This window comes from Esox lucius, chromosome 5 (genome assembly GCF_011004845.1).
Source record: "Esox lucius isolate fEsoLuc1 chromosome 5, fEsoLuc1.pri, whole genome shotgun sequence".
NCBI classification, from domain to species: Eukaryota; Metazoa; Chordata; class Actinopteri; order Esociformes; family Esocidae; genus Esox; species Esox lucius.
Window position 1 is genome coordinate 17,728,232 of NC_047573.1, and position 21,238 is coordinate 17,749,469.

General features: G+C 43.5%; 1 protein-coding gene across 1 annotated transcript; it reads right to left on the bottom strand.

The window, feature by feature from the left end:
• Nucleotides 1-5,958: 5,958 nt before the first annotated feature.
• ubald1a (UBA-like domain containing 1a) lies at nucleotides 5,959-17,519 on the bottom strand. Its single transcript, XM_010905332.5, has 3 exons — nucleotides 17,267-17,519; nucleotides 16,615-16,674; nucleotides 5,959-7,153 (listed from the first exon to the last, which is right to left on the bottom strand). Exons 1-3 carry the CDS (start codon nucleotides 17,372-17,374, stop codon nucleotides 6,827-6,829), a joined length of 495 nt encoding a protein of 164 aa, XP_010903634.1. The 5' UTR covers nucleotides 17,375-17,519; the 3' UTR covers nucleotides 5,959-6,826.
• Between the last annotated feature and the right edge of the window lie 3,719 nt (nucleotides 17,520-21,238).

Sequence of the window (21,238 nt, forward strand, 5' to 3'; positions counted from 1 at the left end):
TCCATCTTTAACAAACAAAAAGCTCTTTATCTATTGTATTCTCTTTTTTGATAGGAGTCACACTTTGTGTAACTTTCCTGTTTTGGCCCTGAAAAAACCCTAGTTGCTATGGCAATCTGTTTCATGTCATTTTCTTGCTCTGTAATGAAGGAGCACACGATGAGTTCTAAGGCATTTGATTGTACTTCAGACAAGATGTTGCCTATTTACAAAACGATAGTTTCATTCAGATGAACAAAACTTGCTGCGAGATTTGTGTTGTTTATATATTTAGTTAATAATGTAAAACAATATGTCACTCAATCTTTTTTGTAGACACTAGTGCTAAAATAGGTTGTTAAATGACACTTCCTGTTATTGACATAATTAGCTAGCTAGCTTAAATCAGATACATTTAGAAAGAAACATCCTAAACATCTCTACTATGTCTGACATAAATGGAATACTTCAAAACTTCTTTAACATGCTGCCCCCAAATTGTTGAATATCATTCTGCCTGTATGTGTTTTTTTTGGCAATAACACATTTGGATCAGCTTTTTTGAGAATTCATGTTAGCTAGCTCACATCTAGCACATAGATATTAAAACTATAATATACTAAGATATTGTACTTGATATCTATACATTAGCCTGCTTAGTTACTCAATTAGCCACAGCAGCTAATTAGCTAGTTTTTAGTATAACTTGTGTTTGCTTTAGTCTGGCAAACTTCAGTTCATGAAAATAATGAATTTAACAAGCAAACTTGCCTACTATCGACCTCTGTTGCCCAAAGCACAGCAGATTTTCCGCCCCTTGTCAGTGCAGAAATACTTACAAGCCAATCATCCCAATACACTTTCTTACCTGAAATAGAAGGACAATGTATAAAGCACCCTTTTGTTCCCTCCACAGTCCCAATAACAACAGAGGCCACTGTATATTTAGTTTGTATTTTATTTAGTTCCAGTTTTAGTGTCAAGAATAGAAGGTATCCTAAGCATGGGAGACTAGGGCCAACTTTTTCGCTTGAAGAAATTCTCAGATTGTTCTTCAAGAACACTGCTTTCCTAGTTGTTCCATTTCTGAAGCCTGGTGACAGATGCAGAGGCAGAAACCAGATTCAGCACAGTTTTGGATAAACAGCTCTAGGACTGGAGAGTTGACCCCTCCAGTTGACCCTGTAACTGGACAGTAACCTCGGGCAAAATCTTCAATGCAAGGAAGCAGTGTTTTTGAAGCACTATGGTTGAGTTTCTTACTGTATTCATGGCGTTGGGTGTTCCTGTGATCCTGCTGCTTGATGGCTGTTTTGTCCAAGTTGCTGAAAAACAAAACACTACTTTTTTTTTTTGTATTTAAATAATTACTAATATTTAATTTCAGTTTACTAATGGTTTAATAACTTGTATCCTGGCTAGTGCTAGTACCTTTGATTTAGTGTGTGTATAATGGGTGTGTATATATGGGTATAATCTGTCAGTGCATGGTAGAGAGGTGCGACAGGAAGTCTTCTGGCATTTAACATTGTCTTCGGCTACGTATTAACACTATAAAACAGTAAAATCCTGCATGCAAGAGTTGTAATAGATCTTCATGGATTAATCGTCATCCCTCCCAGTCTGGTGTGTTAACCTTTGTCCCATTTCTTGCTAACTCATGGCCCTTCAATAAGAAACCAACCATCCACAGCCTCACCCGGAGAGAGGCAGGGGCCCAGTCGCCAATGCGTCCAATGCCACTATTCCCTCTACTCTTGCCTGCACTCCTCTCCCTCTCTAGCCTGGTTAGCCCAGTGAGTACATGATATAATTACCCCTAGACACTGCTATGAGGTCCGTTTTGTGTTTCCCACATTGGGGGAGGGCAAGCTGATTCCAGATCTATGTTGAAGTGCAGCTTGCTGCGCCTGAAGCTGCGCCCTCAGTGTGAGCCAGTGCCAGCTGCCAGCTCCTGTGTAAGCAAGCGTACGCTAAGAATCCAGCATTCCTGACTAGAGCAGTCGGACGCTGTCTGCTTTCTCAATTCAGTGGGTGCGCATATTTTTTGCCTAACAGAATAACAAGTCAGTGCGTTCAACACAGATTTTGTCATTATTATATTATATGCCGTTTTCATAAACACTTCTTAAGGTTTGAGCCTAAAATTCTACATACTTTGTGTGTGTGAGACTACTGCTGCATGAGCTGTGTAAGGGGAAATCTCCACACCATGGACCACTCTACAACAGGCCGTTGAATAATTCTACAGCCTGGGTGGTCTGGACCAAGTTAGAGCACTGAGCCAAAGCCTTAATGGAAGTCGTCGGGTATCAGACAGGTTTTGTCATGGGACTGAATTTTGGCCAGCTACCTCCACTGCACCATAATGTACTGTAACACACTATGCAGTGGACGTGTATGTGGCTGCGTATGTGGATGTGTGTGCATGTGTGAAAAACATGCAATACAAAACTCTTTACAAATCCACAAATTCACAGCTAGCCTTTCAATGGGTGTCCGTGTGTGCGCTCGCGTGTATACACGCGTGAGAGAGTTATGTTACAATTAGCCCGTCTGACTACCATGCTTGCTCCTACAGTTTTAGTGCCCAGTGCCAAGCTGGCAGTGCTTTCATCCTTGCACACAAACAGCGACATTTACACTCATACCCCGTGGTGTAGGGAGGGGCAGGGCACACACCAATCAAAGGCCTTCACTCTCATTTCCTGCTGAGGAGCGTGTGAGGCACTCAGCGGTGAGCTGGGACACACTCAGAACCCAGTGACCCAGCCCTCTTTGTGACGAGAGTGTTTGGGTGTACTGGAAACAGCTGGTATGTATGTGTGTGTGGGTGTACATGTACAACTATTTGATTCTGGGAGGGAAAGAGACGTTAATCCAACCCTTTATCAAATAGAAGTACAAATGTTGGCTCTCTTTAAACCATTCTTTGTCAAACCTCCTCTTTTGATGTGTCCTTGTTTCCTCTTGCTTCAGATCAACACTAACTATGTTGGACCGGAACAGTAGGTGTGTATGTTGTGCTTTCTATTACGTAGTAAAATAAATCTAAGAACCCAGGTTCTTGTCCTGGTTCCAGCATACTAACGGTGCCAGGGTCTCCCAATGGCTGTTCAGAGGCTCAGCACCATCCATGGATGTTGGATGTAGGACATGCTGCTTATGATAGGTTGGGCACCTGCTAGGTCAATTTCAGTTGTTGAAAATGAGCTCTCCTCCAAACACATCAGCCCTGGCAAATCCTTCCTGGTTCAGCAAGTTACGTTATAACAGGTAAAACAGTTGAGTACTTTTAAATTGTGGAAGTCCTCAAAGATGACTGCCATGTTAAAACAAGAAGGTGGAATACTCTATCCGTCTCTATAATATTGAAGGAATAGATACAATGGTCGACATGTCCTCTACCCATCTCTATGGTCACGACCCCGCCTCCTCACCACCCTGATGACCTCACATGCAGGACAACCTAAACATAGTCATCAGCACCCAGTCAGCATAACTGTCACACCAGAATGAGGGGACCAGCAGCAGCCTACTGGTTAAACTGGAGGTAAGAGTGTTTTTGTCTGACACTGGTCTGGTGGATTTAAACCCTGTTGCTCTCTGGAGTATCCAGGCGTGTCATCAGGATTCACCCACAAGCGTTTCCACCATTTACATTCCAAGCCGAATCACGTTTCAAATATATTTTATTAGGAGGGTAGAAAAGCCTTTTACAAAAAAACCATTGCGTCCTCCCTTGAATCTCTTTGGGTCACCCTCCAACTCTTATCGCTTCAGTCACCAGCTTAAATCCATTCAGTCACCACAAAAAAAAACACTTCATATCATTTAGGTCGACATACAACATTTATTTAGGAACACAAAAAATGATAAGTTAATTATCAGGTAGTCCACAAATATTGTGGGATTGGTGTATCAACACAGTCATATGGGGGTGGAAACATACATGAGAACTCATTCATATCCCAAGATGCTCAGATTCAAACAAAATGGTGGAAAGGGATGAACTGAAAAATGCTTTTAGTCAAATTAAAGATAGTTTTATTATTATTATTGTCATTACCCGCTATTATTCTTCTAGGTTGTCCTAAAAAAAAAAAGATCAACTAACATTAAAATATATTTCAGGGTTTTAAATTCTTTTATCAGTATAAACAACCCAAGGACAACAGAACTGGACAAGGGCAACCCTGCATGTGAATATTGCCTTCCACGCCCTACTACAGGCTGGACCACAGCACGTGTGATAATAGTCAGTTCTATAATGCTGCTTTACAAATGCTATATCAGAGGTAAGGGATGAAACGTGGAGTATCCCGTCCACACAGCCAGAAACACGTCTCAGTTTCATGTATGTTTGCTACAAAAGATGGTATACATTATAAACACATCATGCAAAGTGGCAAGTTCTGCTTTACAAATAGTTTCTGTAGATAGTAGTCTGGTCTTTCTCTAGCTTTATTTTTAGCCTCTCCGGTTGGCTCTTCCCAAACACAACATAAATCCTGCCCACCCCCAAATACTCCCAAACCCTGGACCCATCCCTCCCACCATGAAAAGAAATATGAAAACTATAATATATCAAACCATGAGATAGATAGAGATATATACAGTGGGGAGAACAAGTATTTGATAACCTGCAAAATCGTCTGTGTTTCCTACTTACAAAGCGTGTAGAGGTCTGTAATTTTTATCATAGGTACACTTCAAATGTGAGAGATGTAATCTGAAACAAAAATCCAGAAAAATATTTTTTCATAATTAATTTGCATCTTATTGCATGACATAAGTATTTGATCACCTACCAACCAGTAAGAATTCCGGCGCTGTTTTTCTTAAAGAAGCCCTCCTGTTCTCCACTCATTACCTGTATTAACTGCACCCGTTTGAACTAGTTACCTGTATAAAAGACACCTGTCCACACACTCAAACAGACTCCAACCTCTCCACAATGGCCAAGACCAGAGAGCTGTGTAAGGACATTAGGGATAACATTGTAGACCTGCACAAGGCTGGGATGGGCTACAGGACAATAGGCAAGCAGCTTGGTTAGAAGGCAGCAACTGTTGGCGCAATTATTAGAAAATGGAAGAAATTCAAGATGATGGTCAATCTCCCTCTGTCTGGGGCTCCATGCAAGATCTCACCTTGTGGGGCATCAATGATCATGAGGAAGGTGAGGGATCAGCCCAGAACTACACGGCAGGATCTGGTCAATGACCTAAAGAGAGCTGGGACCACAGTCTCAAAAAAAAAACGTTAGTAACACACTACGCTGTCATGGATTAAAATCCTGCAGCGCACGCAAGGTCCCCCTGCTCAAGCCAGCACATGTCCAGGCCCGTCTGAAGTTTGCCAATGACCATCTGGATGATCCAGAGGAGGAATGGGAGAAGGTCATGTGGTCTGATGAGACAAAAATAGAGCTTTTTGGTCTAAACTCCACTCGCCGTGTTTGGAGGAAGAAGAAGGAGTACAACCCCAAGAACACCATCCCAACCGTGAAGCATGTAGGTGGAAACATCATTCTTTGGGGATGGTTTTCTGCAAAGGGGACAGGATGACTGCACCGTATTGAGGGGAGGATGGATGGGGCCATGTATCGTGAGATGTTGGCCAACAACCTCCTTCCCTCAGTAAGAGCATTGAAGATGGGTCATGGCTGGGTCTTCCAGCATGACAACGACCCGAAACACACAGCCAGGGCAACTAAGGAGAGGCTCCGTAAGAAGCATTTCAAGGTCCTGGAGTGGCCTAGCCAGTCTCCAGATCTGAACCCAATAGAAAATCTTTGGAGGGAGTTGAAATCCGTATCGAGTGGGCCAAAAAAAAGGTTTCTGTACCAAATATTAAGTTCTGCTTTTCTGATGTATCAAATACTTATGTCATGCAATAAAATGCAAATTACTTAAACCATACAATGAGATTTTCTGGATTTTTGTGAAATTACAGACTTCTACATGCTTTGTAAGTGGGAAAACCTGCAAAATTGGCAGTGTATCAAATACTTGTTCTCCCCACTGTATGTATATATATAATATATATATATATACACAGTTTATAATACCCAAATCTGAAAACCATTGCATCGATCTTCCAGTCCAGGTCAATAAGACATCACCCCTTGTAGGAAAAAAAAGCTATAGCAGTGAACAGTATCATCATCATCATTATTATGAGCTAATACCAGAGCTGAAAAATCACAATTGGTTTAAAAAAATGTCCTGCGTTGTCAAACAGTTCAGAATCCCTGATAGGCTGAAAAAACTCAGGTGACCACAAGGTGAGGTAAGAAGAGTCCACCCTGCGATGGGCAATGAAAATTATGTTGTTGCTTCTTCTAATCGGTAGTTGAATGTCTATGTGGGTGTTTGTGTGTGTGTGTGTGTTAGTTATATACTGCACACTGACACATGTTTGTGATTAGTGTACTGGAGTAAAACACTGCTCTGGCAGATCCTCTCTCCCCATGCAGCACAAACACAGGTCCCCAGTAGAGGAAAAACACTGGATGGACAGATGAAAAGATGAGAAGAAAAAAAGAGAGAAGAAACTGCCGTTGAAGTCCTTGTCTCAGAAAACATTACAAGTATAATCCTTGGGCATGACGATTTTTTGTTTCATACATTTATCTATGCTGAGAGAGGGAACGTCAACCGTAACCATTTCAGTTGCTCTATTCTTATTACCGTTTGTGTGCGCTTCTTTTTCATTTTATCGTTTTCCATTTAATTTCATGGTCTCCTTGGTTTCTTGGTTTGTGTAGCTCTTGGTCTCCACCCTCCCGTCCTCGATTGGAGACCCCCCCCCCGCCCCCCACAGGGCTGTCCGGTCCCGCCCCTCATCTCTCGGCCTCCATGGCCACGCTTGCCTTCTGCTCTGCAGCCGGGTGTGGGTGGTTGTGGGGGCTGACGTTGACCCCCGTGGGCCAGGCGGCGGGGTGCGAGGGGGGCTGCCCCTGAGTCCAGAGTCCCTGACCCTGTGGGCCGCTCATGGGCATGGGGGGTGGGGGCACGCCCCAGCAGGCCTGTGGAGGAGGGGGGGAGGTCGCCGTGGAGGCCATGGGGCTGCTGCTGTTGAAGCTCTCCGAGGCCTTCAGCCGGGAGAACATGGTGAGGGCGTCGGGGAAGTTAGGCGGGGTCGCCGGTGTGTTGGCTGGGGTGCACATCTGGAAGAGAGAGAGCGGGGGAGACGTTAGGGGAGATGAGGAAGACTTCAGCGGATGAAGAGTGAGAAGGTAGAGGAGGTTAAGAGGGAGATGTTTGAGGAGAGGTACTGACATACAGGTACGACAGATTTCATCACGATATGTAATGTCCTCAATATTATTATCACAGCACTGCATCCAGGATCAGGATTTCAATATGTTAGCCTGCTACTTAGGGTTTGGTACTGGTCCCAAACGGAGGGGAATGTAGGGGAATACCGTTGATGGTCCCAGATGACGCGTTTGTGTTCAGCTTCTCCACGACCTCACATCCTGTTAACAGATTGGCGCCAGACATTTCTCCCTGCCAAGCCCCATCCTCCCACCTGACTGTCACAGTTCCATTAGGTGAAGATAATGGCAGTGGAATGGAGGAGGACATTGTCTTCACCACGAAACACGGTCTTTAAACCAAAACACTGTGTTCAAAACAGCACATAACCAAACAATGTCTTCATAACTGAACACTAAAACACTCCACAGAACGTTCTAGAAACAACTCACTCCATCTCACTGCAACACACTTCATTTCTCTCCCAGAGGCCTATTTGGGCCATGGCCTGTTTCCTCATATGTTATTACAGACCTACTGCCTATTCCTGAAGTACGAAATACAACAACAAGACATTATTTAACTCTAAACGGTCGAGCGGACAGTAAACACTCGGTCAGAACAGACCCAGTGGAAGGGTAACCCGTGCTCAGGCCCAGTGTTCTGGTGGTCTAGAGGCCGCCAAACACCAAATGTAGCCTAAACAGAGCGAAGCTGCACCGTTTACGCTCGTACCTCAGTCGTTGCATTTGTGTAGTTTGCATGAATTGTGTAGAGGCCTTCAGCATACAACAAAGACATTTAATCCCTGTCTCAACCATTTCCATTTTCTCCTCCTAATCGGAACCCACCAACTGTTTTGAATCAGTTTTGCAGCATAAGTCATTTTTACACAAGCCTAAAATAGAAAAATAATACTTCTTGATAATGAATGCCAATTTGATAATAGCCCATGTGTACTGTGTATATACAAAAGTGATATTTGAGGTAATTCATCCAGACAGAATCTCTTTAGTCCTTGAGCACATGCTTAATGAGTACTGACCAGCACTAAACTTAAGGTACCAACTCTATAGCTTCATTGGCTACATTTCAAGCTGGCTATATATTGTTAACGACTCTGTTACATACGCAGCCGTTTGTCCAGATTTAGTCTTGTTGAGTGGCATGTTGTGAAGTTTGAGCATTTCTCTGTTGCCCTCTAACGGGAAGTGCTGTGTCATGTCTCTGGTCTGTTTCCTGTCCTGTGTGTAATGAGAGACCCTGCAGAGAGAAGAAACTTCCTGTCCTTCATGGCTACTTCCTCTACTCAGGTACAGAACACTGCTACCGCTGGAGCAACCAACCCAGACTGTCTTACTGCTGAGCTCACATCTGCCCTTCCTATCCCCTGCACACAACAGCGCACACTCGCGCACACACACACACTCACGCACACACGCACGCACACATGCCAAGGACTCATAAAAGTACTTAGTGTTCAAAAACCTATTTTCCCTAATTCTAACTCTAACCTGATACTCCCCCTATGCTTTACCGTAACCCCAAAAACCTAATCATAACCCAAAACCTAATTCTAAACTTGACCCCCAACCTAACCCCTACAAAGATGTCCTTATAAGGATAAAGCCTAAGTGAATCGTTCCCACAGTCACATGTTCCTTTTGTTCTTACTATCCTTACAGAGACAGTGGATCGCCACCATGATAATAAAACATGCACGCACGCACGCACGCACAAACACCCACACAGAAAGTGGCGGTGTGGGGACAGTTAATGGTCACAGCCATCTTAGGCAGACGTCAACCCACCAGAGGTGGACAGAGCGCATCTTTAGGGGGGCTGCTGTAAAGCCATTCAAGGTAGATCAGGCAAGATTAAAATAAAGATCCGCCTGTGAGGGGCACCGGCAGGTAACACTGCAATGACTGCTGGGACCGCGCGCGAGGGCATAGCAGAAAATCCGATTGGCTGGGAAGACCGGGCAGAGTGCAGCATTCATTATTTAGAAACTGTGAATATTCGTTGGAGAGGAAGGGTGCATTCTAAACAAGGCACGGGGACAGTCTGCCGTCATGAGGAAGACAGACCTGGGTGATGGAAAGGACCGGGGAAAGCTAAGACATCTGTCATTAACCTCAGATTTGTTTCATGACTGCAGTTTGCGGTCAAGTGAAGTTGAACTGTGCACAGCTCTAGACATATGGGACTGTGGTGAGGCCTGTCGCGCCATCCTCGCTGTTCTCCATGTGGGACAGACGAGCAGTCATTTCCAGACCAACAACATTCCTGAGTAAAGCCCTATTTGTCTGGAATCTGTAAGGGAAGCAGATGCTCCTCTCAGTCCCTATCCAGCCGGTGTCCAGAGACGGGTTCAAACCCCGCTGCCCGGTGACGTTTACGTGAAAGCTGCATCCCTTCAGAGGGTTCAACCACATGTTAGGGTGGCTCTTTCATGTTGCCACATGCAGACGAACCAAGGAGTTTTCGCTTTGGGTAAAAGTTACCCAGATCTCAGGTCAGTTTACCGCCTGCAAGTCCTTGGTCCTCACGTTGAAAGACACCAATAGGGGAGCACAAATGTCCCTGCAAAGTTTAGAATCAAGACCATATAAAATCCTTTCACAAAACGTGATTAAACACACCTGACTAACTGGAAACCCCTGTCAGGCCGATTGTCCTAAAACTTGATGCCTGGGGACTATGCACGATAAATGCTGACATTTCTAAATGGTTGAACCATGTATACAAAGTATATATAGCTGAGATTTCTGTCTTGAAACATAATTATTGTTTGACTGAACATTAAGAAAAATGCTTCACTGTCCCAGTAATTTGAGGGCTGAGGAAGTACATGAGGGACCGATACACAGGGGAGGGAGAGATGTGTTCAATATTTAAGGCAGAATGTTTCCTCATGTGTCCTCAGCTCCAGCCACAGACCATGTTTCCTGTGTTCTTTGTTCACACGCTGACACTCTCACTGGGCTCCAACTTCCATGACGACGACGATGATGATGGTTGTGCTCACAGGGATGGGAGTATTGCTGACCCTAGCCCTGTGATGGGGGAATGATCTCAGGACACAACATGGCTGATTAAAAAGCTGTCTAGCCACACCACTAGTGGCTGTGTGCGCTCCTTATTTGTGGTTTTGGTCAAAGAACAGACGGAAGGGCAACAGTAAGTGATGAATACACAACAGATCCATCTAGAAAGACTTGACATCATGTGAAGAAGATGCTACCAGAGAACCTGATTCAACGTGACAAACAGCTTACAGCTAGACAGCCTAAATCCCCCAGTTGGTCAGTCGGTCAGTCCATCAGAGTCAGTCAGTCCATCAGAGTCAGTCAGTCCATCAGTCCGCCCCTCAGAGTCAGTCTGTCCATCTGAGTCACTCAGTCAGTCCATCCATCCATCTGAGTCACTCAGTCAGTCCATCTGAGTCACTCAGTCAGCTTAGCCTATAAAACTGATATTCAGCCACAGTCAAGGATTACTCCTGATCCTTCACAGACAGTCATTTGACCTAATGAACACACATAAGACCACACTAACACTCACAGGTTAGGTCAATAGGGAGAAGAGAAGCCAGAGTAACAGTGTGTCTGTGAGAAATCACAGTGAACATCACTGCTGATAAGCACATTTGCTCACTCCCACTTGTCCTCTGTGTTGTCGGAGCCTTTTCATTGTGCGTGTGGTTAGGCAGACAGGCCCTAGCTTTCTGGGAAGCGTTGCTAGTGGAAACAGTCAGGGCAGCGCGCTGGAACATGCTGAGCTCAGATCAAGTCTCTTCTGATGTGGCTGGCTGCCTGGCCCTATGACACACATACACACGCACGTGCACGTGCACACGATACAACCAATCTATTTGATATCAGTTCATTCCAATGGTAAAACCTTCTGTGGGTTGTTCAGTAACACTCCAGCCAGTCCAGAGACAATGTAACTGCCACAGACTCAAAGATGATCGGAAGCGTCTCTCTCCTCCAAATACCTCATCATTACCCTGTCATTAGCCTATTCCAGCCTGCTAGGAAACCTGGCGCTCCCTTCACGCTTTCTTTCCACTGTTGCTACTTCACTTCTTTCCTCTGTCCTCGGTCTCTCCTTCCCGGTTGATGAACAGAGCACGGTCCCGGGCCAGACAGGCAGGCAGTCAAACAGGCAGACAGACTGACAGGCAGGCAAACAGACAACCAGACGAGGGGATAGGACCATTCCTTTTCCAGTAGCCGTTGAAACAGTTCAGTCAGTCAGCCATGTTGTGGTTCATGTGGTTTATGACTGGGATTATACGTCTTCCCATCTGACACATGAACTCTGTAGTTTAATGGAGACTTCACAATACTGCGGCGTTTGTGTCAGCAAGTTCTTGTAACACTGTTTTTATTCATCCACACCCAGAAACAAAAACCACATGTTCAAATGTTACCAGAAAAGACACTCCCCCATCCTTTCCCCTTCTTCCCCACTGCCCTCCCCATTCCTCTCACACAACAGTACTCATAGTGCCAGGAAACAACATTCCAGCATCTCTGAAATACAAATTTACTAACTCCTTCCGCTGTCCAACCCTCGCTTTACCATGTCATCGTATCCGGACACCAGCCTGCCAGCCGCTGTGAATGCCAGCATTGTGATGAGTAGTTAATCGGACCACAATACGACACACGGAGCCCAGTGGTTGGTTCATTGACCATCCTCTCCTGCCTTGGGCCTACAATACCACGGCAGACAGGAGTGAACAATCACATCCACATCCGTACACCGTGTGTTTGTGTTGCGAGTGAGTCACGGCCCCTGGTATGTGATAACACAAAGACATGAAACGAGTCCAATCCGCAGGCCTATGCAGTACTTTTACCACCACAGCATTAGAAACCATATTTCTCAGTTGTTTGTGTAGCTGTTCTGAGGGAGGGCTCGGTCACATGGGTAACGTGGTGTAGTGGAAGTCAGTCCACTTCCTCCTCCCAGGTCACATGATGCTTCATTCACTTTATTGCAGCTTCACGGCCCAGATAGAGATCAGACATTACTTTCAGTTCTCTATCCAGCAAATCTCCCAGTCGACAACACACACATACTTTAACTTCACAGATTCTGTGGTTTCATCACCTCCCATTCAGAGCCACTAAGCTCACACCCTCAGAGTGGCAATGTGGTCTCTGTTGAGTTTCTACCAAAGCAGAAAGTTCACTCTGTGTTCGCAGACTAACTGGCCTTTGCCGCTCTGAAAGAGTCCATTTTGGGGCAGCCGGAGCCTGGCTTCCTGATGGAATGTGTTGCGGTGGCACTGTTTGTATGGGCAGCGGGTGTGTATAGAGGGAAACCGCAGAGAGGAGAGCCGAAGAGACACAACAGGCAAATCTAAACATGGCCGGGCACAGGCCAGGACTGTGCTGGGTGAGGAGGTACAGGGAGGGGCTGGGTGAGGAGAGAGCCAGGGTGTGGCAGGGTACAGAGGCAGGAGAGAATAGAAGGATTACCCCAGCATTCAGCAGGAGTGGGACTAGTTCAGGAGAAAGTGTGGCCTCACCCCTTCGCAGTGTTGTTAAACAGAGGACGCTTCATTAGCTTTCCACTCATAGTGACATGATTCATTCGGAACCTGACATGCTCTCTGGAAAAAAAAATAATATTGTGTACAAACATAAGCACATACCAGCCCTCCCTTAACACACACACACACACACACACACACACACACACACACACACACACACACACACACACACACACACACACACACACACACACACACACACACACACACACACCTTAAATGCATGTCTGTGCAAAGATGAACAGGGAAACAGCACAGCACTCCTCTCCCTTTGCAGGAGTTGCTGAAAAGAAATATAAAATTAAGTTGAATCCTAATACGGTTTAGACTTTATTTTAGCTGAATAAAAGTCAGAAGTTAAAATAGTGAATATGTAATGGTATATTCTGGACCATTAATCTTCTCATACAGAAGATTACCATAGACCAGAAAATTTTCTATTTTCATTCTAGTCATTTAGCAGACCTCTTCCTCAGTGACTTACAGGAGCAATTAACTGTGATAACCCTTGATCAAAAATGCATGCCATTAGAAACATGACTTTCTTCACTACATATTTGTCAGCGGCTGAAATCCCAACTGCTTGAGGACAGGAGTTTAGGACACACTGGAAGGTTAAACACCTAAGACCTGCTACTGTAACTTCTCTATGTTATGAGTTGCACTACCCGGTATATTTAAAGTATAAATTTTTCAGTCCGGTAGGTCAGGTCCTGTTCACACCGGTTTCCACTGAGCTTTTCCTGCATCCATCAGGTCTGTCAATCCCAAAGTGTGTCAGTGGGAGGAAATACTGGGGCAAAGTGGATTAAGTCTCTATAGTCAAGCTACGCCGATCAGCTCCAGTAGAGAGACGGCAGCCCGCAGTAGATTAATTAATCTCTTGTAGTGACAATATAGTTTAGATAAATGCCCTCCACTAGACTTTTTACGGTCATGTAAACTTGCCAACCCATGATCTCTTGACTGCTACCTCTGGATGTGTGGTATGTCACTCCTGACAGCTGCCGCGTTCCAAACAGGATCAACGACACAGTCTAAAGTAGCTAAACGATCCTACAGAGGCCAGTATTACCAGCAGTGCAACTTTAATGATACTGGACCATTAAATGCATTAATAGCCTGTTGAATGATGGTCGCTGGAGCTGTGAGAAAATGGCCGGGGGGAAAAACGCACCAGAGTAGGACAGCCATTGGCAGGCAAGATAAGAAGAATCTTCGCAAGAGGTTCCCAAACTTTTTGGCCTGAGAGCCCTCCACGCATAAAACTAAATGTATTCTACGGATATAGTTTACACACATTGTAATCAGAGCTAGGACTGCCCTTCAAAAACAGCTGCACAATGATTTGTACAAATATTTAAACCTGAAGTAAGTGATAAGTGATGTTCTTTTTCCCCACCATGATTTGTTGCGTGGTCCTGTCTACACTCTCCTAAGGGGTTCTGAAGAAAACAGGCCACACAATTGTATTCCAGAGTCCCATCAGGAATTCCTGAAAATAAGAGCGGGAGGTTGAGAGGTTTTTCCAAAACATCTCACCAAGCCGTCCTGCTTCCTATCACACTCCTTGCAAAAACAGTAAGTACTCGCCAGCAACTATGAGCAACAAGGAGATCACGATCACTGACCAACAACCACAACTACGCTTACAGGCACCCAACCACATAGAGCCGCTTGAAGCTGATGTGGCAAGGCAACTGTTGTCTGACACCAACACCAGCAGGCAATTTACATGGCCCCAAACGCCTTCATTTTTTTTTCTGGTAACCTCATTTTTTTTTTCAACAAGACCACCCCTAGTTAGGAAATGCTGCCCTACACTGTAAATGAATTTAGCATCTTAATGAGAAACAGACAAGATGGCAATCTTCTCTAGAGTGATATTTACAGTACTGGAGGTTGGCGGGCAGAACTCTAGTCTAGCATTGGTTGCTTTTAGTGTATAAAATATAAATACAAAGAAAAAAATTAAATCGGTATCTGGGGAGTGTTAAGACTGGGGCTGGTAACATGTCGAGTGACTCTGAACACAAAGACAAACATGAATAGGGTGACGACACACAGACAAAGAGCAACGACTGAGAGGTTCACTATTCTGAGTCTGAGTCTATGGATACGGCCATATGAAGTGTTCCCAGATATGATACAAGCCACGGTACACAAAGACCCACGTACAACCCAGGCACATCCACATCTAATGTTGACATACGAAATGAAAGAAATGAAGTTACACACAGGATAAATAAATGTTGGATAAATTGCTTCTGCATAGGTAATAGGTGGCATTGGTAAGATAAGTGTGTTCAGTATTTAAATTTTTTTAAACTGAAATTTCCACTAGGGAAACTGAAATTTCAAACAGACAATCATCTAAAATCTTTTATTTTTATTTTGTATTGCCAAGCTCATTGCTAAGCTGCATCTGATAAAATCAACAAAGGTCTGGTTGTGCTGGAGTGTTGGTGGGCCTAAACAGTTCCACCAAGAGGTCCAAACCTAGGCATAACGGTCAGCTTGTTGGCAATTTACGGGTGTGTGTTCAAGTCCTACTCAGACTGGAGGTACAACACTGTAGGCCAATCACAAAAGCTGATCTTACAGATGCCATCTGGTGAAGTTGGAGAATAGCAAACACTATTCTCCAACTTCACCAATGTTATGACTAAACAGTACTGTGAGCATGATTCGCCACACAAAATGGATGTGAAACCAGTCACAACACTGTCACTGCCACTAATGAACAATACATGTCCACTAGTGTGGCGAGGACACAGGGAAGGACTTTTGTGAATACACCAAGAACATTTTTCCAAATCCCCCCCATCCATGGCGTGTTCCAGAAAGCAGCTGCTGCTAGATGCTACCATGCCATGCAGAGCAACACAAAGCATTATGTGCCCCCAGAGTAGGCCTTATGTGCCCCCAGAGTAGGCCTTATGTGCCCCCAGAGTAGGCCTTATGTGCCCCCAGAGTAGGCCTTATGTGCCCCCAGAGTAGGCCTTATGTGCCCCCAGAGTAGGCCTTATGTGCCCCCAGAGTAGGCCTTATGTGCCCCCAGAGTAGGCCTTATGTGCACCCACAGTAGGCCTTATGTGCACCCACAGTAGGCCTTATGTGCACCCACAGTAGGCCTTATGTGCACCCAGAGTAAGCAGCGGAGTGCTTTCAAAACCTTAACTAGTGTCCTATAATATTAATGCACTGTTGACAGATGACTGACAGACTACCAATGTTATGCTTGAGATTTTTTTTTAACTATTCCTAAAATATTGTAGCTGCTGCACTAAATGATTCACTGATACAAATGGGAAAGACAATAATATATAGCATTAAGCTATACCAATGCTGATGCAGTCACAATAACAGCATTCCTCTTCCAGGAAATATACATTCGCCCCAGAAACGTAACAATATGGTGCTTGTGCCACAACGTGGAATTTGTTCACGTGTATCTACTACTATCCAGTCGAGTACACATACGACCTATACTTCGAATCATCTCCAAGTCTCCACAACGCAGACTGTGCTGGCTGAACAGAACGTGGCTATTGCAGCTACATGCCTGCCTCTGTTTATTTATGGAAACCCAGAGTCCGCAACATGGCCGACATGTGCTTTGTTATTGTTACTACAACATGATTCTAGGTCTAAAGACATCGTAAATTATAAAAACAGGCGTAAGGGTAATATGCTTATATTACTGACACGGTTTGAAATAACATTGTAATAACAATATTTAAAGGATTATAGTAAAAAGTAGACTTAATTGAAATTAAATGAGGATTCACTCACCATTTGATGATGGTGACCGTATGGAATATTCGTTTCTTGAAAAAAGGCACTGAGTGCAGTCTAAAACAAACATAAAAGATAATATGATCAATTACAAGCGTCTGCAACATAGAACACATGACATTATGTTGTGTATAATGTTACCTATGTATGCTATAAGTCAGAGTGTTTACAAAATATTAAGCACACAAACAATTGAGTTAGATTTTTCAAACGTGATTTGAAAAATCTATTTCACTCTGTTGTGCAGACAAAACAATCATGTGCAGTCAATACAAATCAGCGGTTATCTTCATTGCATAATAGCATTTTCGAGCCTCGCCTAACTACTGCCTGGGAACAGGATTATAGCTAGTATTTAGTATCTCAGCAGCTAGAGTAAATTCTAATTGGATATTGACCGTGTGAGCTTTTCCCAGTCCATGGATATTTATAATGTTACCATTAAAGAATAACAATACATGCACGTTAGAACTTTAAAAGTATTCAGATAGTCATCTTTCTCTCCTAATGTTGTTGTACAACATCTAATGTCGGCGAAAACCAACAATTATAAACATCGCAGGCAAAACACACTGTCTGTCAAATACGCAGTCAGAGATAAACAATACTGTAGCTAGTCAGCTCTTGATCGTTAACCCCCTTACAGTACCTCAAATTGCCAATGTGCCGCTTGCAAAAGCTGTTTCGCCTGATCTGCCGCACAACCCGCTGTCAAGACGAACTGGTTAATCATTACTTGGTGTTTGAGTTCATCCATTTTGCGCCGAAGCTTAATTCCTACTCGCGGCTCGTAGTGTTGTGCCTGTACTTCTATATTCGTGGTTTTATTCCTATCTTGTCGGTCTCAGTCGTCCACCATTACAGCCGGTTGAGCAAACACAAATATTTACCGTAGGAGCAGTAGTGTAAGTAGCGCCCCCTTGAGTGACATCAGCCGGCACCCAATGAAGAGAGGGCAGTGCAAGTGGGATTTGTATGCGTCGCTGAGTCAATGCTTTCTAATCACAAGACCAAAATGGTCAGTACACTAGAGTCCAAAAATAATGTGGAAAAGCATAGTAGTCGCAAGTTGGTAAAAAAATAAATAGGATGGTGAGGAGGATTACCTTCTTCCCAAAAAGTACGATTCCTTCAATTTAATGACTGTGTTTTGCACTACAAGTCCCGTGAGCCAACGGTTTGTTTGTAAAGTTAGGAGATTGAATTTTGTGAATGACGGATACTTCTGTCCAATTCCCATGCGCTCTGTGCCTCTATCTTGCCAAATATGGTAAACATATCTTCAAACACCAATAACATTGAACGAAGTTATATCGAGTAACATTAGGGATTGTCTACTCATGCTCCGGGTGTATTTAAAGACAAGCACCTTGACAAGCGTCATGTTCATGTGCAATTTGTTTCATTTTCAGGCAAAACCATGCAGCACCACTTATTCGATTGTTTACTGCAGGGATGGGTAGTGGCTGGCTTTTTGCATCTCATACATTCTTAAATATTAATTTGTTAAATATCAAGCAGTTTAAAATAAAATGTTAAAATAAAATGTCAGTGTTTCATATTATAATTCTATAATATGTTTAGATGTTCAAACTATTTCTTCAGGACTACTACTTTATCTGCTCTTGCAGACTTGAGATTCTGCAATATTTGTTGTTGTCCATACACCATGCAACCCTATGTACTGTTTCTATAGTTGGTAGACTGTTTTAGCCGCATTAGATCTCATTAGAAAGGCAACATTTCATTTAATTAAGGTAATTGGTTAAAAGTGGGTGTGAGGTGGAAAGAAGATAGCACTGCAGCCATAGGGATTAGACTGTGGGTAGAAAGAACCCCTCAATACATCAATGAACCACCAAGGATTGTGGGAAACTGGATACTGTAAACATCCTGTTATTGGCCAAGTGTTTATGGGGCAGTCTCTCTGTGGGGATTTTAAAACAAAAATGTGTGTTTGTTTGTGTGTGTATATTTGTGTGTGTGTGTGTGTGTGTATATTTGTGTTTGTGCGTGTTGTGCTTTGGAGACCCCTGCTGGCAGAATGGTCCTTCTGAACAGTCTATTGCAGTCTACAGCACTAAAAAGAGACATTTCCCATTAATGTACAGCTACCATCAGAACACGGACAAACCCAAAACAATACTCTGTGTTACTCTCAAGGAATAAAGTTTATTGCATCTTTCAGTACCATAATCCCTTTCAGTTGAATCTGCTTATCTTTATGACAAGCTTTGAGGACATCATAAGCAGATCATATACCCTGGCCGGATTTTAGTGTCCTCAAAGAGAGTGGACTGGATATCATACAGGACAAGTGCGTAACAGATTACAAGGCATCCCCTTATCCACTGTTTCAAAAGCCTCTTGTCTGTAGACATAATTTGTGTCATTGGCCTCTCATGAGAACCACAACTGCTGCCTTTCCAAACCATAAGAACAACTGGTGAAACGTTTACTCTGTTTTGCTAGAGTTCTTTGTGATTTGTGAGTGAACCGAAACAAACCTGGATGCATTTTGAAGCCCCGTGGTGCCTCTGTCCTTCCATGACGCATGCTACAGCTGGACGAGCTAATCTAAGTTTTTACATGAACTGAAGTGTTCTCCACTGTCCTACAACAACCCACTTCTCCTTTAACCCAGCCTTCAGAGCTCTGCTTTGCCCTAGATGTGTATAAGCAAACATGTCTACTGTTTGTGAACCACCTCTACCAGCCAGTACTGTCCTGAATGATGCATGGAGCAACGGCCCACCTTTGACTATCGGTTATCCTACCACTGCAACCAATGGAGCAATTGAGTGTGAGCAGCCAGCTCTAAACTCCACCCCCACCTCTCCAATGAGAGGGTAAACACATCACACCCTGAATTGGGTCATAAGGTCTATCTTATATCTGCTACCCTTGGCAGATATAAGATGCAAACGCTAACATACCCCAGGGAAACTACAGCATACTGTAGGCTTAATGTTCTGAGAAAGTGAAGGCGGCTTGTGTTGTGGTATCAGTCAAAGAATCATTAAGAAAGAGAAACCACCAAGCGTACACAATGTATGAAAATGTGCCTTGGCCTAAATGCTGATGATGTGCAGTTTTTTAGGAACTGTGCTGGAGACTTAAATTACTGTTTAGAGGTAGAAACTATAATACACAAGGTGAAATTTAGAAATGTAGTGGTACAGCAGCACTTCATAACTTATGTTAGTCAAACTACAGTCAGTAAGCTCATGCCAGCTAATATTTATGAACTGCTAGGTGTGGTAGTCTAGTTAACCAACTATATAATCTTGGTAGTAATCATCATAAAATGTCACTAAGGGCCGTGTCCTCCATTGGTCCCCCACTTTTGTTGGTCACCTGACACAGATATCATACAAACATGTGATCGACCATGTCAGGTAAATGCCAAGTAAATGTTGCGTTTTTATTTCATGTTCATTCATTGAGTGTGTACCCATTAACATTGACTAATCCTATTTGCACAGTAATGACCAAAGCATGATTAGTAAAAGAAAAAAAAACTCAGACTGTACATGTTTACTGAGTGTGATATAATACTCCTGAGAAGGATGGACTGGCCAACACAGAAACATTGCTTTGTTAAGGGTTGGGATAAACACTTACTTATGGACCTCCAAAACTATTGGTGGCTCTGGTAGCAGGACATGTCAATGTAAAGCCACTGAGTGTACAATTAAGAGCGGGATCAGGTCTGGTCACATTATGATCCATACTCTCAGTGGATCTCTAGTCTGCAAGATGTATTGGAGGAGCCATCTGCAGTCTGGATTTGACACATGGAGTTTTTCCTCTTAACTGTAGTTCTCTACATCTCCACATGGTGGCAATGCATTCATATGAGACGAGCTGAGATCAATTACGTCTGTATGTGTCCTGGTATCCCTATTCCGGATATTAGTATGACCTGTCAATGAAGGCGATAAAGAAACGCCTGACATAGATCCTCCACATACTTGACTTGACAAGAAGACAGAAAACATTTTAGTTGTGGTAATCAACCAGATGAGTAATGTTTAAAATGAAGAGTTGCCTTCATAACATCCAGTAATACCCTGTCTCTCCATTTCTCCCATCAACCATAACTTATAGCTGTTTTGAGTCCCTGGAGCGGAGGACTAACAGACAACAGGAAATCCTGATTAAAAGAGTGGAGGAACATAACAAATGCAGATGCTTCCAGACAGGTGTACTGCATGATAGAATTAAACAATTGATTTTCTGACTTTGTGTCATGGTCTGTGACATGTATAAAAAGGATGAGCAGGGTTAGCTGACCTCAATTTTGGATCAAGACAGCAAGAGGAAAGTAACACATTTCATATTAAAGTTTCTTACAAAATAGCCACCCTTTGCCTTGATAAGAGCTTTGTACAGTAGTGTTGTGACAAGGTAGGGTTGGTATACAGAAGACCATCATAATGTTTGCACTGTAGAAGTCCATATTACGGCAAGAACAGCTCAAAGAAGCAAAGAGAAATGACAGTCCATTATTACTTTAAGACATGACAGTCAGTCAGAACAGAATATTTCAAGAATTTTGAAAGTGTCTTCAAGTGCAGTCACAAAAACAATCAAACATTATAATGAAACTGGCTCTCAC

Excerpts from the sequence above, each read along its gene's own strand:
- ubald1a (XM_010905332.5), bottom strand. The coding sequence starts at position 17,374 with ATGGATGAACTCAAACACCAAGTAATGATTAACCAGTTCGTCTTGACA. Across the intron at positions 16,675-17,266 it reads CGGCACATTGGCAATTTGAG|ACTGCACTCAGTGCCTTTTT; the intron begins GTACTGTAAGGG and ends TGTTTGTTTTAG. Across the intron at positions 7,154-16,614 it reads ACGGTCACCATCATCAAATG|ATGTGCACCCCAGCCAACAC; the intron begins GTGAGTGAATCC and ends TCTCTCTTCCAG.